The 21,415-nt window shown below is 42.8% G+C and overlaps 1 protein-coding gene across 1 annotated transcript in view; it reads left to right on the top strand.

Annotated features, from left to right (window-relative positions):
* The window catches only part of F13A1 (coagulation factor XIII A chain), a 60,719-nt gene extending 42,945 nt beyond the window's left edge, over window positions 1–17,774 (top strand). Inside the window, exons 9-15 of the mRNA XM_082324779.1 lie at window positions 1,253–1,356; window positions 2,151–2,239; window positions 3,196–3,349; window positions 3,928–4,215; window positions 8,268–8,428; window positions 11,440–11,576; window positions 15,545–17,774. Of these exons, the coding sequence (XP_082180905.1) occupies window positions 1,253–1,356; window positions 2,151–2,239; window positions 3,196–3,349; window positions 3,928–4,215; window positions 8,268–8,428; window positions 11,440–11,576; window positions 15,545–15,689 (1,078 nt within the window). The 3' untranslated portion in view covers window positions 15,690–17,774. The remainder of the gene's footprint in view (window positions 1–1,252; window positions 1,357–2,150; window positions 2,240–3,195; window positions 3,350–3,927; window positions 4,216–8,267; window positions 8,429–11,439; window positions 11,577–15,544) is intronic.
* Window positions 17,775–21,415: the final 3,641 nt, after the last annotated feature.

Below are 21,415 nucleotides of genomic sequence, written 5' to 3'. Positions count from 1 at the left end.
ACCCTGATTCAAGCTTTCATTTCCACTTTGAAACGTCTTGTTAGACAAGCCTCAGATCCTTCCGACTCTGCTCCATGGCTGGTTTTCACCTATTATTAATGAAACGGAAGAGTTTAACAATCCCCATTTTGGTTGCTAATATCATTGCATGTACTAGGGGCTATATCAGCAGCTACACAGATGTAATTTTATTCATATCTGCTGTAGGATATGTATAATTTGCAAGCAAAATTGCCCCTTTCTCTACTCCTTCCTTCCTTTATTTTTTACAGTAATGAAATTCAAACACTTTGCTGGCTTTATTGCAAGACCCTCTTCCTAGATTGTCGTCTTTTCTTGCTTGTGCTCTCCCTTGAGCGCCAGTAGCATTGCAGGAAGTTACAAGATCTGCCTTTCTTTTCTGCCCGTCTCCAAAACATTCTGGGCAGACTGTGATGGTGCTGTAGTGTTTTTTTCTTTTCCTGAGCATCCAAGCCAAGTGAGGGCATTTCAACCCTGAGCGCCTAGATGAACCACTCTCAGAAATTCACCTTTCAGCATATTGTCCGGGGCCCTAAAGGCAAGACTTGGCCCACAGTGGTTGTACGTGGGTTTTATGGAAAGCTGTCTGTTCTAGGAGATCTGACCTCCCTCACTGGTATGACACATTGGGAAGACCTCATAAGGAATCCACAATGAGGATAATCTTATATCTTATAGTCTTTTTCTCAACCAACATTGAAACCAGCTAAGCATGTTTGTTTTGAACCATGAAAACAAAGCTACACACTGTACATTGTAGAGCTGATCCTGAAATCTCTTCAGAAGAGGCACCAAAGCTTCAGTCTTAATAGTTATAAACCAGACCATGCTTCAATGGCTTGAAGAAGATTCAAAGCTTGCTTTAGCAGGCACACTTAAGTGGAAGTGTCTGGCAGGAAAGGCATTGTAGTTTGTGTAGCTCTTCATATACCCAACGATCTCCAAGCACTGGAAATTTTTCTGAGACATTTGCATTCAAAACACATTAGAAGAATCAAAAAGCTTCTTCAACTTGCAGTCAAGAAACTACAATGAAGGATTGTGGCCTTCAGGTTTTAACAGATAGGTAGCAAACTTTTAGACCTAAAAATCTGTTCTCTAGAACTATCCAACTTTTTCACCCCTAAATTGGCAAATGTTGTTATTGAAGCAATGGCAGGACATAAATATGCAGGTTTGTTTTTGTCTTCTTTCCAAGAATTTAATATTCTGGTCTCATCTCTTGTCTAAGGAACTATCATTGCTGGAATGAAGCGTGGATGACCAGACCTGATCTTCCTGTTGGTTTTGGAGGATGGCAGGTTGTTGATGGGACACCTCAAGAAACCAGTGATGGTAATATTGCCTGAAGTCCTCCTTAGCTCTCTTTCCAGCGCTTGGGTTCTGAGCTGATGATAGGTGAGCCAGTGGCACCATATAGCTGGTGACAAATTCCTGCACCAGATAACCACACTCACCTGTGCTCAGGGCCTTCTCCTGATTTGTTTTGAGCTCTGAAATAAATCTGTCCTTATTATAACACTGCTCATGATGCATGTGCACAAAATCCTGCATGAGAAGGGCCCTGCTTGGTACAGAAGAGGTGTAGTCCTGTTGCCAAAAGATGGCTTCTAAAATTTTAGAGAACCTATACCTGAGCCTGATGCAACTCTTTCTCCTTCGTTTTATGTCTGCAGTCCTTACTAAACTTCCTGAGCAAGCAGTAGGCAGGAGAGAAAAAGTGAAAAGTCACTATTGTTTCTTCCCAGTCCTTAATTTTCCAGTTCTTAAAAGACAGTCTTAGCAAATTTGCAGTGAGATCTCTCTCAGTCTGTGGTATAACTGAGACCTCCCAAAAATATCTGCTTTAACCAAAACCACCTGTAACTGTGTTTCAAGCACTTGAGACTTGCAGTGGACTTTACAGTGCCATTAAGGTACCAAACCATTAGGTTGTTTCAGACTTCAGTCTGTGTTGTTTAGAGGGCTGGTAACAGAAATAAAGCTTTTCACTTCTTGGTTAAGAGTTCCTGTAAACTATTAAAAGAGTTCACCAAACCCCAAGAATTCTTTTTCTTTGAGAAAATATAACGTTTTGACATGTTTTTTAATTAATTTGATTTCTCACTTTATCTCTCTTCTCCCTGTAGGTATGTACAGGTGTGGCCCAGCCTCAGTACAAGCCATTAAACATGGTCACGTTTGCTTCCAATTTGATGCTCCTTTTGTCTATGCTGAGGTACATACCTGAAAATTTTTAGTGCGTTGAGTGATATCAGTGGGACCACCGGTGAGACAGAAGATAAGGCTCCACTACCATTTATGGATTGAGAAGTTACTTCACATATACTCCACATCAAAGAAAAATCTCATAATTATATTTTGACATGCTGGCCAGTAGGTGTGATATGGCTCTAATGAATGACAGAGATTTCTGTAATGTCTGCTCACCAATATAATAAGCAGAAAAAGCTACTCTGGCTCTGATGAAACTTCAGGCTGTGGTCATTTATCCTTCCCAGATTCCAGCTATGCTGGCAAATGAGTCACTAGCTCTAGCGGCTCATCTTCATCCCTTGTTAGCTGTTACCTCCTTCTCAAGCTTGCCAGCAAAGCTGCTTATGTTAAGGCTCCCTTACTTATTTCCGTCAAAATGGATGCAGTGATTTTAAAGAGGCCTTTGCTCACCATGTTCATTTTGGCTGCGGTCGGTCAAGGAGAGCTCACATGGGTGGTTTGACTGGCAGATCTGAGAGGGAAATATCTCCATGAGGGGCGAGAGAGCCCTGTCTGGAGTTTTAACCTCTTGCACCACCAGAGGTGTGCCCAGAATTGCAGCAGCTGTAGAGCCAAGTCTCTCTCTAATTGAATTGTATATAGCTTAGGACAGAAAAGAATAAAGATATTCTATCAATGAAGCATTCCCCTCTCTGTAGTCTAAAGCTTTTTGTTGCAAGAAATGTGTAATCATGCTCCCCAAGTCCGAACAGTATCTCTGTAGCCTGCTCAAGTTTACACTGTCCTTTGTTCTGGAGCTGCAAATAGTAAAATTAACCTAGTCATTATTGTAGCATATGACTAATTTTAAACATGGGACTTCAAGTCAACATGTCATTGTTTTGAGGGGAGATAGGCTGGCTACCCTTCCTCTCTCTACTTCCATATGCCTCAATCCTTTTTCATTTAATTTTATAGGTGAATAGTGATATTGTTTACTCAAGAAGGGAGAAAAATGGAACCCAAGTGATAGAAAAAATTGACACAACGCACATTGGGCAGTTGATTGTGACCAAGGAAGTTGGGGGTGATGGAATGATGGAGATTACTGAGGAGTACAAGTTCCAAGAAGGTAACCTGAAATGGGGTAGGACCATACTGATGTAGGTTTACCTCAGTCAGATCTTGGATGGTGGATTTACAGACCTCTGGCACTGAAGGAGCTGCATGAAAAGCTGCCAAGGTGCCCTCTGGAATCCTTTATTTGTAACTCCATCTCAGAAACACTGCAGATGCCTTGATAACAACACAGACTTTGCTACTCAGAAATGCTTTGCACTGAGTAAGCTGTAGTGAAAACAAAGGGTAGTCATGGAGTAACTCAAAGCATTCAAAACAATTCAAGGCTTTTTGTGCAGCTGTTTAGACATTTCTTACTCAGGACCGATGTTTGCACAGAGTAAATCAGCATAGCTCCATTAATATCAGTTAAGCTAGGTCAATTTATCTGATATGGCTTGAATCTTTAAGACCAGCTCATTTGGAAGTTGTGAAGTTCTCGTAACATTAACTTCACCAGAGGAAGGTTTACTGTCCTCATCCATTCATTTCAGCTACCACAAACTATGGAAGATGCACCCTTGTGATAGGTGAGTGGGCTAATGCAGTACCCCTGTTTCTCTTCTAAATTTGATTTTCATTCATTTCTAGGCTCACAGGAGGAGAGACTGGCTCTTGAGACTGCTGTGATGTACGGCGTTGAAAAGCAAACTACCCAAAATATTGCATATCAGCCACAGACGGATGTTGACATGGACTTCCAAGTGCAAAAAGCAGTCCTTGGCAGTGACTTTAAAGTCACTATAACTTTCAGGAACAAAAGTCGCAACTACTACACTGCTACTACATACCTTTCAGGCAACATTGTGTTTTATACAGGAGTCACAAAAAATGAATTCAAGAAACACTCTTTCAGTGCAAAACTGGAACCCTCTTCATGTAAGAGTTGCATAGTTGTTTTCAAACCTGCTAGCTTTTTTTCTCTGTGTCATTAACTGTCACCAATGTCTCTACCCATGGGTAGAGCCAATTCTAGTAGCTAGGGATAGGATACTCTATTGGGTATCAGGAGGCTCCACTCCCAACTCTTGCCCTGCCACCTGTGTCATTTAGAGCTGAGGCTGTTTTCTTCAGGCTGTTACTCCCTGCATAATGCTCTCTTACACCAAGCTGCATGTTTGGGAACTGTTCATTTTTCTTATTTAGTACAAAAGAAAGCAAAGGAGTGCAGATATTAAGCTGCAAGGTATCATTTTTCATACCTTTAGTCTCCTAGCAGTATCTCAGCAAGTGAAGGAAAGTTCTGGTTCCCCAGGGTGTCATTTACAGGGACGAAAAGGTGCCTATCTTGCCTTACCTGAAAGAAGCTGACAAGCTCTGAGTGGGTCCAAGTGCACATCTGGCTTTGGAGGACTGGGTGGTTCAGGATTTTATATTCTCAGCAATCTAAAAAGTTGATCTGTGACTAGAATGTGCCACTATAGAGCAGGGGCATTTATCAGCTTGGCCAGCACCCAAAGGCGAGTTATCTCTACAGATACAGTGTTTGCTTTTCCTAGTGCCCTCTGGACTGCGGTGGGGAGATTCTGTCTCCCTCTTCTCATGAGAAAAGCGGTTCCTGGCAGCCTAGCTCACACGGCTGAGAGCAGGATTTTGCACTGCTCGAAGTAGGGAAGAGGAATGTTCTCTTTTTTTATTTTGGACATAATGAATTTATTTCCTGTCAGCCATGGCAGCCCCATTTGGAAAACACTCAGGAAGTGTTGAGGACCTGCTTTACTCCAAAGCACTATGGAGCAGGCTGGTTGCAGATCCCAGCAAGAACTGACTGCCAATCGCTTGTTCTTCTGACAGGCTTGTGCTCTTGGGTCAGTGCCTCCAGCTCAGCAAAAGTGATGAGAACATGCTGTTACGGAGGCTAAGTCAGAGGATCCTCTACTTGACTTCCCTATTGAGAAAGTCAGAAGCAATGATTTTTCCTTCTTGATGCTGCTACTGGGCAAAGGCAATCTCTGCTGAGTGCAGCAGGAGTGGCAGGACTTTGGGAGGCCAAAGGATGGGCTTCCTGATCCGGGTCTGGTGCTGAATCGCAGCAACCCTGGCTGACCTCAGAGCTTTCTCATCTGCCTTGTCTGTCTCATTCCAGCTCAGGAGACACTGTGAGCCCTCTCTCCTCAAAGAGGATAGGTTTTGTCTCAGTGAGAAGCCTCCATGAAATCACGGTTCCTGCCGTGCTGTGAAAAAAAATCCTCCAATTTGAGCATCATCTAAAACTGCACATTTTGATTTGAAGCTGATTAATCTCCATAAAGTAGGAGTCCAGTTACAGGGATCTACAGGTGAAGGTTAATAAAAATTCTATCTCCGGTCTATAACAAAGCCCTGACAGCTGCTTTCTGGCTCTTTCTAACTCCCTGACTCATTTGCAAGGGGTCTGGTAATGGGTTGACTCTGGGTTGCATTGGGTTGTTCCAACACAGCCTATCAAAACACAGTGTGGGTTTTTATATTGGCTTGCATCAGTTACTAAATAATTGATCTGAAATACTGCAAAACTTTTTGGAGATTTGGCTAGGTACAGTAAAAAAATCAATTTCAACTGCTCAGTCTAAAGTCTGTGCCACTTCTTTGACAAGGGAAAATTCAGTCTTACATCTGCTCTTGCATCAAAGGTCTGTGTAAGGTATTATTACCTGAAACACAGCTTCTGCAGTGCTTTGAGGCTCATCTATCTCTTCTGTGCAAGAAATGAAATGAATAGATGCTGTTTAAGCATCACTGAGCCTCATAATTCATTTTTTCTAAGTTAAGTAAATGGTTTGTAAAAAGCTTCTTGAAACAGTGCTGGAAACTCTGAATTGACTGATGGCGAGTAAACACAGACTAGAAAGAGAAGCACCAGAGAGAACAGGACATGAATTTTTTGCATGTGTACCAAAAGTGTGTCCCCATCACTGCTTCTGGTCAAGGAGACATGTTTTAAAGTATTACCACCTTTCAAAGTGGAAATTAGCTTATAGCTGAGCTATAGTCATCGACTTGTGGAGCACTTTGTCCCACAACAGGAAAAAAAAAACCTCACCACTTATGCCATCTCTGAAGGTGATACATAAAACTTGAACATTAATTCTTTCAGCTTTACCTTGGAAAGGAGTGTGCATGCAATCAGGAACGGTGTCTGAGCAGATGGGCAGTGTGAAAGGAGGCAGCGTGATCATTTGCAACAGTGTGAGAATACTCTGTCAGGGGTGTGATGGTAGCATACCTTCCAAGGCACTCAGGCAGAATTTGTAGGCTTTGTTCATGGCAAGAAGTGTATATATACATATATATGGAGGTAAGAAAAAATTACAATATAATACAGACGTATCAAAGGCATTCTTCCAGCTCATGCCACTGAAAGAATGAAACGAACTAAGTTTCCAAACAGGAAGTGAACGCATGATTTTCAGAATAATGATTAAAGGAATTGTGTGGGTTGAAAACATCTTTGAGGATTTGAATAGCTTAAACCTTCCAGTGCCTTCAAAGGTGCTCTTGCATCTACTAGGTTATATTTAGGGTTTTTTGGTTTTTTTTTTTTTTTTTTTGAACGGCTGTAAGGCAGCTTGGTGTTGTGTCTCCCTTGGCTTTCCCAGGTGCAGTAAGTGGTACTGGCAACTTCCCAGCACAGCCAGTGCTAAGGAAATGGAAGTCTATTATTCTTTTTTTTTCCTGTTGTTATTAAATTTAAACAGAAAAGTTCATCTTTCTTTCCACTGTAAAGTAAATTTCTCTTTGATTGTAACTAATTTGTTTATTTATTTACTTACTTTACACAGATGAGAAATACCTTGCCTGATGTGTAATTTGCAGTTTGGGGCATTATGGGAAATTCTTTTACAAGAGATGCAGAGTGAGAGGGAGGGAGGGAGGGGGAGCACATCAAGTAAATTTAAGGCTGGCCTGGTAAATCCAGGTCAGGTGGTCACCAAGGGAATAACTTGGAAACCAAATCAAGGAACTGGTTTTGATGTGAGCGGATCAAAAGAGTGAGAAGGGGTGAATGTCATTTACCCAACTGAGTTCAGTTATCTCAGTGTGTACAGTGTATATCACAAATACAATACAAATAATGGATAACAGTAATAACCATAATTAACAGATGGGAGATTTTGATATGTTTACTAGGGTTATAATGAATGTTTATAGAGGCAAGAGCTCCAGATCTATATATTCTGCCTGGTCATTTAGTTAGCAGGTCTGCTTCTCTGCATCACATTCTCACACCATTGTTGGCCTGGGAATTGCAGTTCAATACGGTTAAAATTAATGATTCCCTGCATCTCAACCATCTAGCTTACGGGGACTTGTTCCTTCCAATAATTATTGTCAGGGAGCACGTGAAATCTCTCTGGAGGGCATGCTGGTGACAGGAGGACCTTCTTGCTAAATTTTGCAGGCAAGTCCAGTCTAGGACAAAGGAAGATATCCAGATATACCCTGGAGAGCAGGTGGTCTCCCAGGTAGCCTGCATGGGCTCACAACCCCCAGTGGCTGCTCTGGTGGCATCCTTCTGCCAGAAAGAGAGGCAGAGAAAGCACAGGAATAAAGTGAAAGAGCAAACATTTACAGGGGTGACACTCAAAAGCTGGTTTGGACCTTTGTGCCCAATAGCTATTTATTGCCAGTCTTCCTTCTCACTTATTTTGTGGTAGTGCCTAGAAACCTTCAACAGTGACCTGGGCCCGTGCTGACGGGCGCTGGGCAGAGGCTGTGCACAAACCCAGCCCTTGCCCCAGGGAGCTCACAGCCTAAATGGAAAGAGGAAAGATATGAGGGGGAATGGTGAGGTAAGGAAATGAAGATAGTTTGGGCAAACAAATCATTCTTTGGTGGTGGGCCACCTTTTCTCCAAGGTGCTTGTGTAACTGGTGCTAGCCATGATGGGAGGAGCAATTAGCCATTAGATTGCTTCAGATGCCTTTTTCCTTTCCTGTTTCTCCCCTCAGCTACATCTTTTGATGTTGTGATCAAATCAAGCGAGTACCTGAGTGACCTGCTGGACCAAGCCTCCTTTCATTTCTTTGTGACGGCACGGATCAATGAAACGGGGAAGATTCTGGCCACACAGAAGGCGACAGTCCTGGAAATTCCCACCCTGAGGATCAAGGTAGCTCAGGGCTGGGGTGGAGGGGGAGCGACCACCATGCTGCATACAGGCTGTCACATTGACTTCTGGGATGGTGGGGTGTATCTGTGCGTGTGCATGTTAGACCTTCAGTCTAATGTGGACCTCATAAAGCAGCAGCTGGCTGGAGTGTATGAGGGTGTATAGGTATGTTAGGTATAGGTATGTTATATATTGTACTGAGCATCCCTACATTGAAGTCTGAGGCTGACAACATCACTGGTAGTAAAGTAGAGGGGAAAAGATCTGAGAAAGCTGGAGAAACTCAAAGAGTAAGAGAGATTACTCACTCAAGTCACTCAAGCCTTTAACTACTTCAGAAGTCTATTATATTTAAAGCAACACAGCACAGAGGCCTCTTGCTGAAGAATGAAGGACCCTGCTGTTGAGGTGAATTTGCTTGGAAAGCTCCTGCAGGTGTTGTGGGAAGTTTCTCCCAACTTGGATGGGCAGCATCCATTTGGGATGACGCTTTCAGGATTTCAGTGCTTTGCTGCCACTCTGTGAATGTACTGTTGGCGGAGTTCCCTGAAAGTTCAAGCATTTCTGCAGACGGTGGCATGATACCTATGAAAACGTAAAAGTGTAATGTTTTTGATAGGACAAGGACCCTATGTCATATGGCAAAGGCAGGGCTGAGATTGAGAGTTCTCAGTTCATACCTGGGCATCCAAATAAATTGCCTCCTTTTCAAAAGCGCTGAGCCTTCATCTGCTTTGAATGATGTCATTTGGATCTGCTTTTTTCCTAATACTAAAAAAAAAAATCAGAACACCTGTTCAGGAAGCTTTACATGAACATGAATGCAGCTCCCTAAAATTCAGGACCTTGAAAAAAATCTAAGTTTATAGACCTTTTCCTCCCTGTGTATTTATTTGAACCAATGTTCATGTTCCCATATAATAATATATGTAGTAAGCTGAAACAGCAGCCTTCTGCAGAAAAAGCTTTTTAAAAAATGTAGATCAAAACTACAGTGAAGTTTGGAAAATATTTCGTGGTCTGCAGAAATGTCACTATGATCTGATCAGTTTATTGGTATTTTCAAATAAAAGTTTTTTTGTTTTACTGAGCATTCTAGAGAGGAGGTAAACAAGACAGATAAAATCTACTTCAAACACCTGTCTTCAATAACCAAATTTTGAAAGTAGAGAGTTCTTTCAATTCAATACTTAAACAGAACATCTTATACAGGATCCCAAATTTCAGCTTCAAAATAGTTTATCCTCCCTGCTGTTATGAAGAAAGGATGTTTAGTATATGAGATAGGTTGTTGTCCAATAACCATGTCTTCTAGTAAAACTGAGTTTGTCTCTTCTCTGCTTCTTTGTGATGTGTAAAAATAAGCTGAAATTTTAATAGCTGGATTTTTTTTAAGAGCATGTGTGTGTGTGCGTGTGTATATACACCTATGTATTTATATAGGAAACTTTGTTTTATTGTTTTTTTTTAAGAAATCTAAAGAAGCTTATCTCCCTAGATTTCTTGTCAGATTTCTTCATTGAATTTGACTGGTAGATTGGAGTTCTTAATGTGAGAGTAAGGGAGAAGAATGAAAAAATATATTTCCCCTCTTGTCTTCAGATACACCTTTGATCTTTCTCTGTTGGTCTAAGGAGATTGCCAGAGTTAACAGTGTAGGAAATTACACCTTATTCGAATTTAGCTTGAGACAGGTTACAAAAATAAGCTCGGCAAATACAGGTCATGGTCTCAGTTGCATGTGTGGAAGTTCAGGATGATTTTGAGTCCCCCCATGTAACAGTGATCTTAAATGGGCAATTGAAATAAGAAGGAGATAAGACCTCTAATTGGGCTGGGAATTCTGAAAATGTCATCAATGTCTTTTTGCAAAGTCAGGTGGTCAAATGCTGTTGAGAGCTTAGCTGTGAGTATCTCATTCTTTATTCCAGTCAATATATTGGTATTTGGTGCAGAGTGATCCTTTAGACCAGAGTCTTTCCAGTTTTTTGTAACTGTCATACTCCTTAAAAATTTGCAGTAGAGCTGCAGACCCCAGCATAGCACTTTAAATGTATTGACAAGAGACTTGTTTTTCTTAGTTACCTTCCTCAAGGCCCTTTAAGTAGTCCATGGACCAGCTGGGATCTGCCAGCCATAAGTTGAAAACCCTTGCCTGAGCCTTTTATATTCTGTGAGAAATGTTGTGTTTCTAGGGGAAAAAAACCAAAATCCCCATGCATGTAGTCTTTTTTTAAAAACACATTCATTTGGAAGTGTTTTCCAGGCAGCTGTACTACCGGCGCTGATCTGAAGGGACAGACAGATCCCTTCAGCTGTGTACCATAACACACATGGAACTCAATGCGATCACTGTTCATTAGTCTCGCAGTTTAATATTTTCCAGTGCAAAATGTATTGCTTTTTTGCTATGTGAGGGTTTTGGAGGGCAACTGGCTCTCGGGTCTATGTAGAGCACGTGCACAGGGTTAGAAACCCTTCAGAGCACAAGAGGTGGTTGCAAGGCAGGAGGAAGACTGGCACAACACTTTTGGGGGGTGCAAGCAGTATGACCTGGTGTTTCTAATTTAGGGTAATAAGACCTGCCCTTCTCTTCCGGAGCTTACGTCTTGAGCAGGCCATGCACTTCAGTGCTGGTGGGGAGCGTGGGGAGGGGGGGAGAATCTGGGTGAGAGGCCCCCTCAGCTGGACTCGCCCTCAGTTGGACACTCAGCTTCAGGACTGTGCATGCAGATTTCTGTTTTTTGTGTGGAAATGAGGGCCTGCCTCTTGACCTGCCATGTGGCTTGAGGGAAAATTGCAATGGGTAGAAAAATCTGCAGTGGTACCTATGGACCCATCCAAGAATTTTCTTCTGACTAGGTTTTCTCTGCCTCATGCTGTTTTGCTGTGTGCTCCATTCCCCCTCCTCTCCTTCCTTGCAAGTACTGTGTGTTTAACCCTACGTCTTTCACCATGGGGCATTTTATTATTATCAGTTTGTGCAGCATTATCCTTTCCTTGTCTTGCAGACCCAAGGTGAGACGGTAGCTGGTAAAGAAATGTCTGTGACTGTGGAATTCACCAATCCTCTGAAACAAACCCTGGAGAATGTCACGCTCCGCCTTGAGGGACCCGGTGTGCTGAGAACGATGAAAAAGGAGTTCAGGTAGGGAAGAAAGCGCAACTGGCTGGGAGCTCATCCCTTGCTTGCTCACAGGAGCAAGCTCACAAGAGACACTTAACTAATGCTGCACTGAGTAATTCAATTCAGACACTCTGTCCTTACTTTAAAATTCAATCCACAGGGGAGCTATAGGTCTCAATAGTCAGAAGTCAGGCTGTCCAGAGAGACTGTGAGAGCATTTCATCTGTTCAGTACCAGTGTTGGAGGAAGGAGTAGTCGTCGTGGGTAGCTGCTAATGCAGCCTGAGTTTACTTTTTCACTGTATTACATTATTTTTAGCGCTTGACAATAGCACCTATGAGCCGCTACCACAGAAAGAAAGACAGATTTATCCTACACATGAAGTGTTTACGGCTACTTGCTCAGTATGTGCAAATCAAGTCCTGTGCTGTTTTTCAAAAAGGGCTTTTCTCCGCTCATGTTAATCATGATTATACAAGACATTCAGGTACCTCAGATGCTCTTTGCAAGCTTATATCAGGACACAAAATGTGTGTCGGATGCAGCAGAGCCCGCTGGGATGGCTGCAGCCGGTACGCGAGCACACAGCTCCCCCCGGTAGCACCTCTGCGTGGGGCTGCCCCGGCAGAGAGGCGTGTTCCCAACACAGGGTGCTCCCAAGCCTGAGGAAAAGGAAAGCCACCTTCATTATACTCAGACTTGCACCTCATGCTGACACAGTGGTACCTGTACACTAAGCAAGTTGTTTCCTAAACCCTCTTTTCATTTGAGTTCAGTGTTATAAGCTCAGCACTAGCCAGTTCCAGGATACATAACTGAGAGCCTTGGAATATTTTGCAGCCATTGCTTAGTCTTGGGCAGCCAAAGCAGTGTTATCTATCATTACCTGAGCTGATGGTCCCCAGGTGTGTGCAAAAGGAGTTTGAAAAATTGCCTGTGCTTCAGCAGCTGCATAAATTGTCAGCGTTATCTGCAGCTAGTAGGGGAGGTCTGAGCCTGATTGCACCTGGGGCAGGGATAAAAAGATCTAAAACCAGTCTCCAGAGTGGAGCTGGATAGAAAAATGACTGTGAAAGGGCATCATACTGTGCTTGCTTTGTGCATGTGGTATGTCACAGATGCTGCTGAACATGACTCAGCATAGTCCACATGACTTACACAAATTGTGGCAATAGCCCTCGTTGCTGCCCAGCCGTGCCAGCCTCCCCTGTTGTTCTGCATCCTTCTCAATCCAAAAGCTGCTGTGGGCTGCTCTCACCTTCAAGGATGCAGTTGTTGTCAGGTGCATCAAAGGCACAGGAGTTAGGGAGAAAAATGACTCACGGAACAGACGTCATTCTCCTTCAAGTCATCATGTTTTCCTCTTTTCAGTAGTGCTCCTGGCATCATTTAAAATGGAAATGGATCAGCTTAGTCATTTTAAGATTTAACTTCTCTGAGGTGAATGAAGACTGCAGGTTATACACACAGAGGACAGAGCAAGGGGCAGTTGTAGTTTATTTAAATAATAATCCCATTTGCCTCCATACATTCAGAGTGATAAATGGCTCCAGTGTGGTGATGGCTCAGCATATTACGCAGAACAATTCATCACTGAATTCTCTCCCAAGAAAATCAGATTAGGGTAGCTTTACTCCATTTGCAAAGGGAATTAAACCTATTCCAGGCTTTCCCCACCCTTCCACTGCTTCCCTGTCCACCAGGGACTGTCACATATGGGATGTGGCTTTTGCAGTTCTTTGTGGGGATGAGACTTTTGACCTCTCTGTATTTTTAAGGTAACTTTTCTGTATCACTTGGGTGACTCCACAAAACAAGTATGTGTGTTCCAGCTGATAAAACATTATTCTGGGAATGAAGTGGCTTAGGGACTTCAGTCTTGACCATTCATAAAGACTAGATAGATAGATAGATAGATAGATATTTAGCTATTAGCCTCAGACAGATGAGGAGCATGACTTATGGAAAAGCCTTTAGCAGCAGCAATTCCTACATCGCGCGTAGCCTTTGCATGACAAATGAGAATTAACCAGGCAGTGATGGATAGTGTTAAAAGGATTTTAGCCAAGCATGCGTTCACACTACCAGGTAAGTTGCTTTAGATGTTTCTACATGTCAAAGCTCAGCTAGTATTAGCATCTGTAGAGAGAAGCAAGTTGTTTCAGAAGTAGGACAGTAGAGAAACATGAAAAGGTGAGTTTGGTTTCCCAGCACAGCTGTTGTCTTGCTGCATACACACACACATATATATATAAATATATATACATGCAGAGATGATAGTACTATAAATCAGAGATGGTAGTGCTACCCTCTCTCACTGGGGCACTGTGAAGAAGTGGTCTGAAAACCTTCATCCTTGGAGAATCCGGCCCCCAAGTGATCAAGAAAGTAGACTGAACCTTGCTGCACAGCAGACTTGTATAATATCTTCTTCACTTCCCATACAGATAATCCGTTGCAGATCATTCCCATAAACTCTAAATTTAAAAAGGTGTTTAACCTTGTGCAGCAATTGAAGTCATTGCTTTATCATGTTACCACTTTAGTGGGCATTTGATGGAGCAGGCAGGCCACCTGAGGGGAACACAATATCTCTTATTAAGAACAAAGATAAAAAGAGGGAAAACACTTGCTGGAAGTGGTCTGCACATGCTCACACCAGAAATACGATCTTCCTCTGCTTTTTCTTTTCTAAAACTGGGTACATGCCCCAGGGTACCTATGACTGTATATGCAAAATGCAATGCAGTGCCACATAGAGATACCTAAGCTAACCTCTAAGGAGCTAGAATACCTCTCATTTTAGCAGGGGCAGACTTGCACTGAAAGAAATATTCAGGTGGGAGGATCCCAGGCTAGCTCATTTAGAGCTAATTAAGGTTTCTTGGCTTGTGGCAACTTGTGCTAAGCCTGGGCAGTCATTTCTATCCTGACCCTAGCACAGGACATGGCATCTGAGAGCCAAATCCTACCAGATGAGAATCTGAAACAGTGACTAAAGTTTAGCCTTACTTTACTCTCACTTTATTCGGTTGTTTGCAGAATATCATAGCCATGTGAGATAAGAACACTGGCTAAATTCATAATCATCTTGCTTAATGCTGAGGAAAAGAACATTCATTTTTACAAATAGCTCCCCACTATGCTACCTTCTCCATTGGTAGTTCCTTTGGAGCACCTGTATCCTGACATCCCCCAAACATAATCAATCAATTTCAGCCTTCAAAATCTGCACACATAACATAGTGAAAGCACTGAGAAAACACAGAAACCCAATATTTGTGGCTCTCCGTGCATCTTAATTGTAGCAAAAATTGAAAATCGAGAGTAGCACAGACTACAGTTGCTTTATAGTGTGAGTTATCAAGAGTCATACGTAACCTAAAAGAGTAACTGCTAACAGCAGGACTCCCAAGAACACTTTGACTTATTTGTATGGGCATGAAGAATTCATCTGATGTGGCCAATGAGGAGATCTGCTGATGTTACAACCATGGCAGGCTGGTTCAGGGTAGGAGCTTGCGGAGGGGCTCAGCATCTCAGCAGCACTGCATCGGGTTTGCATGGGAATGCCCTGGGCACTTCAAAACAAGGACTTCTCATTTAACCATTTCAGGAATCACCAACAGGCTATAGGCTATAATAAACAGGTAAAATGGAATTATAAAGTAGAAAATGTATATCTTAGCTATAAAGAAGATAATTCTGAAAGTGATCATGAGAGGAAGTGACAGGAGGCAGAAGAAAATGGATTAATTTTTGAAATTTAAAATTAGCCTGGAGGAAAGGCTAGAAAAGGCTTTGACAGAGTCAGTTCTGAGAGGCATAGAAGATGGAGGGAATAATTTATAGTACACTTACGAGAATGAGTGAAACATAAAAAATTTTAAACGTGTTATACTGTCCACCTTCAGTTTCTCCAGTTGTGGGTCAGGTTGAGAGCACTGGCTGACTGATCACAATATTGTTGCTTTCCTTTTTCCCTGCAGGCAAATCCCAACAAACTCTACCTTGATCTGGGAAGTAAAATGCATCCCAAAACGACCAGGGTTACGAAAGCTGATTGCAAGCCTGAATTGTGATGCTTTGAGGCATGTGTATGGTGAGCTGAATGTCCAGATTCAGAAACCATGAACCAAGGTGCTTCCTTCATCTCTCATTTAGCTATATTTGAAAATATCATGTTGTGGGGGTCGGGGGGGAAGAGGTAGAAATCTGCGTATTGTTATTTTGGTCATCCTTGTGCTGAACAAAATTTGATAAAGAAAACTAATTGGTAAGACTGGGGAGAGCATGAAAAAGCACCTGGATAGTGAATGATTTAACATTAGATACATGTAATTAAAGGCAATTTTAGGCCATATTATTCCTATAGTTCACTTGTATTTATGGTCTTTTACATTAGTGCTGCAAGAGAATCTGAAAAGCTCCATTCACCAAAGTAGTCTGAACTTTACTTTTAATTAAGACCTGATATTTCACTGAAAAGAGGAAAAAAAAAAAAAGAACTCAGTGTTATAAATTCTAAGACTGAATTACACAACCCTATGGTAAATCATTCAGGCTGCAATAAAAACAGGTATTTCTAGCTAAAGGGACTGCTTTACCTTACAATGTTATAATTGTCAAGTTCATGGAGAGTTTGCTTTGCTGGAAGCATCTCCCAGGATGTGTTATCTCCAGAATATTCCCAGCTCCTTGTTTCCTCTTGCTGCTTCCCTATGCTTTTTCTCCTACTCTTTCATGCGTGCAGGCACGCACACATACTCACTCTTGTATTTCATGCCCTCATCCCATCCCATATGCTGCTGATACACTGTTCCTCTCCTTTGCATGATGAAAATCCAGAGTTTTTCATGCCCCTGCTCAGAGTTCATCACACCAAACTTGCATTTCCTGGTCACATCTCTGGCGTATGATGTGTTCTCTCTTCATCCTCTTCTGCCTTTTCTTCTCTCCTGAACCCACCCTGCACCCCCATTTCCCACGTGTGTGTGTGTCGGCAGGGTTCGCTGCCCCAGAGCAGTCCAGGCTCTGCCAGCTGGTAAATGGGGTGAAAGAGAGAGGATCGGAGGGGGCAGCCTGAGAGTCATCTTCTGCCAGCCTCACAAGCCTAGCAAATATCCTGCGCTGGAGCTGGGGGTGAGTTTAGATTAAACACCTGAGGATGAGTTTAGATTAAACCATGCCTGAAAGTTCCCAGGAATCACGGCTACTGCAGAATGAAGTCCTGTTACATGAGCAACCCCAGAATACACAGGGACAGAAGCTCAGCTGGAAAAGGAATAAAGATGTATCCTGAGATTCAGAAACTCCACAAGCTGGATCTGCTTCCTGCCTTTCTCACAGCATATTCCTCTGTCAGGTGCAGTCCTCCTGCCCTGAGGGCATCGCTCTTCCCCTGAGGACCTTCTGGCCCAGAAGCTGCATTGAATATGTAGTTTCCATTAGTCTTCCATGCAGGGTACCACTCCACCCTAAGCCATGTACCCCATTGTGCTAGGGCAGCGGGGGCTGTGTGTGTTCATTTCTCATCTCCCCTGAAATCCTTCTTAGGATCTTTTTCCAAGAGGCAAAGATGCACATGCCACAAGCTGCAGGAACTGCTCTCCACTGGCGACAGTGTGTAAGAGCATGTCCCATACTAACAGCACAGGTGAGCTAATTGAGCTTCCAAAGAAGTTAAAAGGAGCCTCATGCTCATTAAAGACTGGGGCTTCATTGTGTTGTGTATGGCCATGTCATTTTGTGGTCTCATTAGTGAGAAAGCAAAGGAGATGACTTGCCTTCTGCTCCTCTTCTTGTCACACATTGCCTCCTGCAAAACCTGTGACCAGCTGTTAAATATAAGCAAGTCCTGGGAGGGGAGAAATGCAGGCTGCTCTTTTGCTAAAGGATGAGGAACAAAGCAAAGGCATCCAGGATCCTGGATCCAGGAACACCAGACTTTTGGGGGCTTTCACTTCAGGCATGGGCACACACTCATTTTGTACAGCTTATGTGACCACGTTAGAAACTCTGCAATGTCAAAGTCTCCCAAATAAGCCCTCTGGGGTACAAGGGACTGAACAGTGTGTTGTAAATGCAAGGTGACAATCATCTCTGTTAAGTAATAAAGCAGTCTTACCAGAGTCTACATCAGCTAACAAAATTAGCCATTTTTTGCTCTTGCATATAAACCTGCTTTCCATTCCAGACTTTTTATAACCACAGTGTAATAAGAATTTGAAATAAAGCATGTCTGATTGCACTTGTGTCTTGTGTTCTGTATTTCGATAAATCCCTTGTATGTAGTAACATTATAGACACCACCTGCTGCCTCTGAATTGTAAAAGTTAAAAAATTTGCTTCTAAGCCATGCTAATAAAGGTGCCTTTTTTGGTGCTGAGGCAAAAACCCTACCTTTATTACAAAAAAAAAAACCAAAACAAAACACAACCATTTACAGGCTCAGTTTAACTATTTGCCTTTGTTTTTTCTTTCTGTTTTAACAACTGACTACCTGATGCATTGGAAAAGGGGACAACTTCCAGAGCATATCACGGTGCCAGCAAAGAGAATTCCCAGATTCCCCTGGAAATTGCTTTAACATGTCAAATCCATTAAGTGGCTGGTATACTCCTAATGAAACTTCACCTACATCCCACTTCTGAAGTGTGTTTCTCTCGGCTAAATATTTCAAGGCATTTTACCAACAGTCATTAAGATGAACAATGTTCACTAGGAGATAGGAAATATTTTTATTGATAGTTTACAGAGGGATATATTGAAGTAAAGATAAGTTCAGTGATGACTAGGAATAGAGGCCAGGGATGTCAACAATCCTTGGCATCACCCACTGTATGGGATTGCTCACAAAAAACTAAGGACAAAATGAGGGTGGCCTTCAGGATTTCAGCCACTCATCACCCTGTGGGTGGGATCTCGCATGAATCATGGGTAAAATCTGACTGAAGAAGCAGTGAGTGCTGTGATAGCACTATACATACGCATAGGAAATAATCGATCAATAATACGGTCAGATTGGCAACCCCAGATCTGGAGGATCTTTGAACCTGAAAAGAGTTGGAGTTCAAACTCATCGGCTGAGCGTCTCTTTTGAGCGGGGTGAACTTGTGTCCTCAACGCAACCGTCACATCTCTGAGATGGACTGGGGTGGAAAAAGTCCAAAGCCAAACCCCTGCCTCTCCAGATCCCACACTGTGGCAGCTCAGAGAAGCCAAGCACAAACAAGTGCCTGCGCACTCCTGAAAGCACACCTTATTTGTTACCAGCTTGTTACCTTCAAGCTCCGGAGCAGGTTGCTTCAATTCCCAGCAATTTGTCAGTTTCAAAATATTGTTATGTGCAAAAGGAAACACACCTTACATGCAAACCTATGAAGAATACATTGTTAATCTTATTAAAAATAGTCTGATCAAAGAATTATTATTAGCTGAGATAATTAGGTGATGAGATTATATTCTTGTATTTTTCTTACAATGATACTAACACTTATAGTCCAAATTAGATCAGGTAAAACTGATACACATCATAAACTTTCTAGCATAATCCCCTTTCTCTGCTGTTGTGTGCACCACTACACTTCCCCTCTGATGTCTTCAGTCTGGGGTGGGAGCATGTGTAACAGCAAGTCATCAATGTCCCAGGTCCTCTATCAAGCAGAGTCTGACATCAGTGGGGAGAGTTTCTCTTCCTCTTTGCTGGGATAAGCACAACTGAAAATGTCTTCCTTTTCACTGTATGATCCACCAGAGGTCATTTCTACATGCTTACTACCACATTCTACATCTTGTTCTTTCTTCATTGGTTCACAACTGCACAGTAGATCCAAATTTGCTATATGTGGTGCATTTTAAATGTGTTGGGTACTCATTGTTTGTTCTCCTTTGTTACATCTAACATTTGTCTTACCCACCTGCTAAGGTTGCACCCTTTAATGACCAGTAATTAACCACTGGTGAGCTATTTCTAGCCTGGGGCCTCCAACATCATTCTACACCTGTACTGCCAGGGCCCCTGTTATCATCCGATGTTACTGATCCTTTATGCTGCATTTTATTTTGGGGTCATAAATAGTTCATTCTACACAGAATAACTAGCTGCTATTACTGTCTATTAGTTACAAAAAGTACATATAACAGTAAACATTTCACCATGCAATTGGATAAAGCAAAGCAAAAGCTAAAACAAAGTCAGTAGTAGACATCAGGTCATTAGATAATTGCTCTTGTAGCTAAACAAAGCACAGAAAAAGCTTGACGAGTCCTGATGCCTGTGCTGCTAGCTTATCAGCAAGCTGTGACCTTTCACAAGCAATGGCAGCATCTTATTTGTGGAACAGAATCAGAGAATGTGACTGAGCATTGGCTTTTCTAATGACTAGTGCTGCCAGTGATAATTTGTTTGAACTGAAACTAATCAATAAATGCTCTGCCAAATGGGTGACACCCCCAGCCCCCCACCCTTTTCTCCTGCTGGGGATTTATATACTGCCCTTTCCTCATTATATTGCTTTCATGTTTGTTTCCCCTGAGGAGGAAGTGGAGGCTACTGGTGCTAGCCTCTGAACTTGAGTGATGGTGCAATGGAGGAAGATGACCAGGTCAGAGGGGGTTGTTCAAACTAAAATTAATAGTCCCATTATGAAAGAGGAAAGTCAAAGTATATTGTGAGTCTTGATGGAAGGAGAGGGATTGCCCTCTATATCGGAGCTGGCATGATAACTGGTACTGAGTAGGGGTGTGATATGTACATTGGAGTAGCACCTGTAATGGAAGATAGTGCCTGAGAGAAGCTAGGAGGTTTTGACATGCAGGTGAGAGGGATTTACTCAGTGCTTTAAGGCAAAGTTGAAAAGGCCGAGTTGAAGATTGAAGAAAGAAAACAAGGACTGAATGCTAAAGAGGGGAAAACATGGCCAAAATGATGCAAAGGAAAGATTCCTGGTGGGGAGATGTGGGGGGGGAAGAGAAAGCTGTAAGAGAGAAAGGCCCCAAGGCTGTGTTGCCTAATGTAGGGAATCAACAGGTGAGACTGGCAGTGGTGGCAGAAGGCAGACCTCCTGGCAGTCACTGGAGCTGGATGTGGGCTGGCAGCACGTGGATTCACCCCCTCTGCAGGTGGGTCTGTAAGCCTATGCTGAGGGCCGGGGCTAAGCTCAGGAGCAAGCTTTGTCTGCAAGGCTGGTAAATCTTGGGGAAGGGAAAGTCAGAATGTGGGCTGGGTGCTGGAAACATGGGCACTGTGAGACAGTCAGCAGTTGCAAACCAACTGCATGGCTGAGTGTGCACTACGAGGAGATCCAGGCTGGGCTCGGCATTTTCCTTAAGTCACCCACAGCCCAGCCCAAACATGGTTGTATTTATCTGGCCTCTGCAGTATTAGTCTGGGAATAAAAGGGACCCCTTGCAACTGCTCACTCAACTCCTGCTCAGGTTTTGGCTAATATGCAGCTCATGCTAGGGTCTGACGTATGCTGGGAGCAGTGCCATTAGGTCAAAGCGAGAGCAACACGTAGGGAGGATAGTACGGACAGGGAGGGCTAGAGGTCATTATGCAGCTGTTATCACCTGCAGATTGCTGTCTCCTGCAGCCATAATCTTTGTGTATTCATTGTATGACAGTTTCTTCTGAATTCAGTAACTTATGGAAGTGGTGTAGATCAAACTTCCAAGCTGGAAGGTATAAATATGTCAGCTTACCCAAAAATCTTTTGAAGCAGATACAACAGTAGCCAGACTGCTGAAGCTTTCGTGCTTCCAGATGTGATACAGGGGACACCCACAAGGTGATGGAGGAGGAAGAGTGAGCACTCTCACTGTCAACTAGGTAACTACTTTGCTCATAGGTGCTTGAG

This window comes from Platalea leucorodia, assembly GCF_965183815.1.
Source record: "Platalea leucorodia genome assembly, chromosome: 1".
NCBI classification, from domain to species: Eukaryota; Metazoa; Chordata; class Aves; order Pelecaniformes; family Threskiornithidae; genus Platalea; species Platalea leucorodia.
This window is presented reverse-complemented; position numbering and strand designations above follow the sequence as displayed.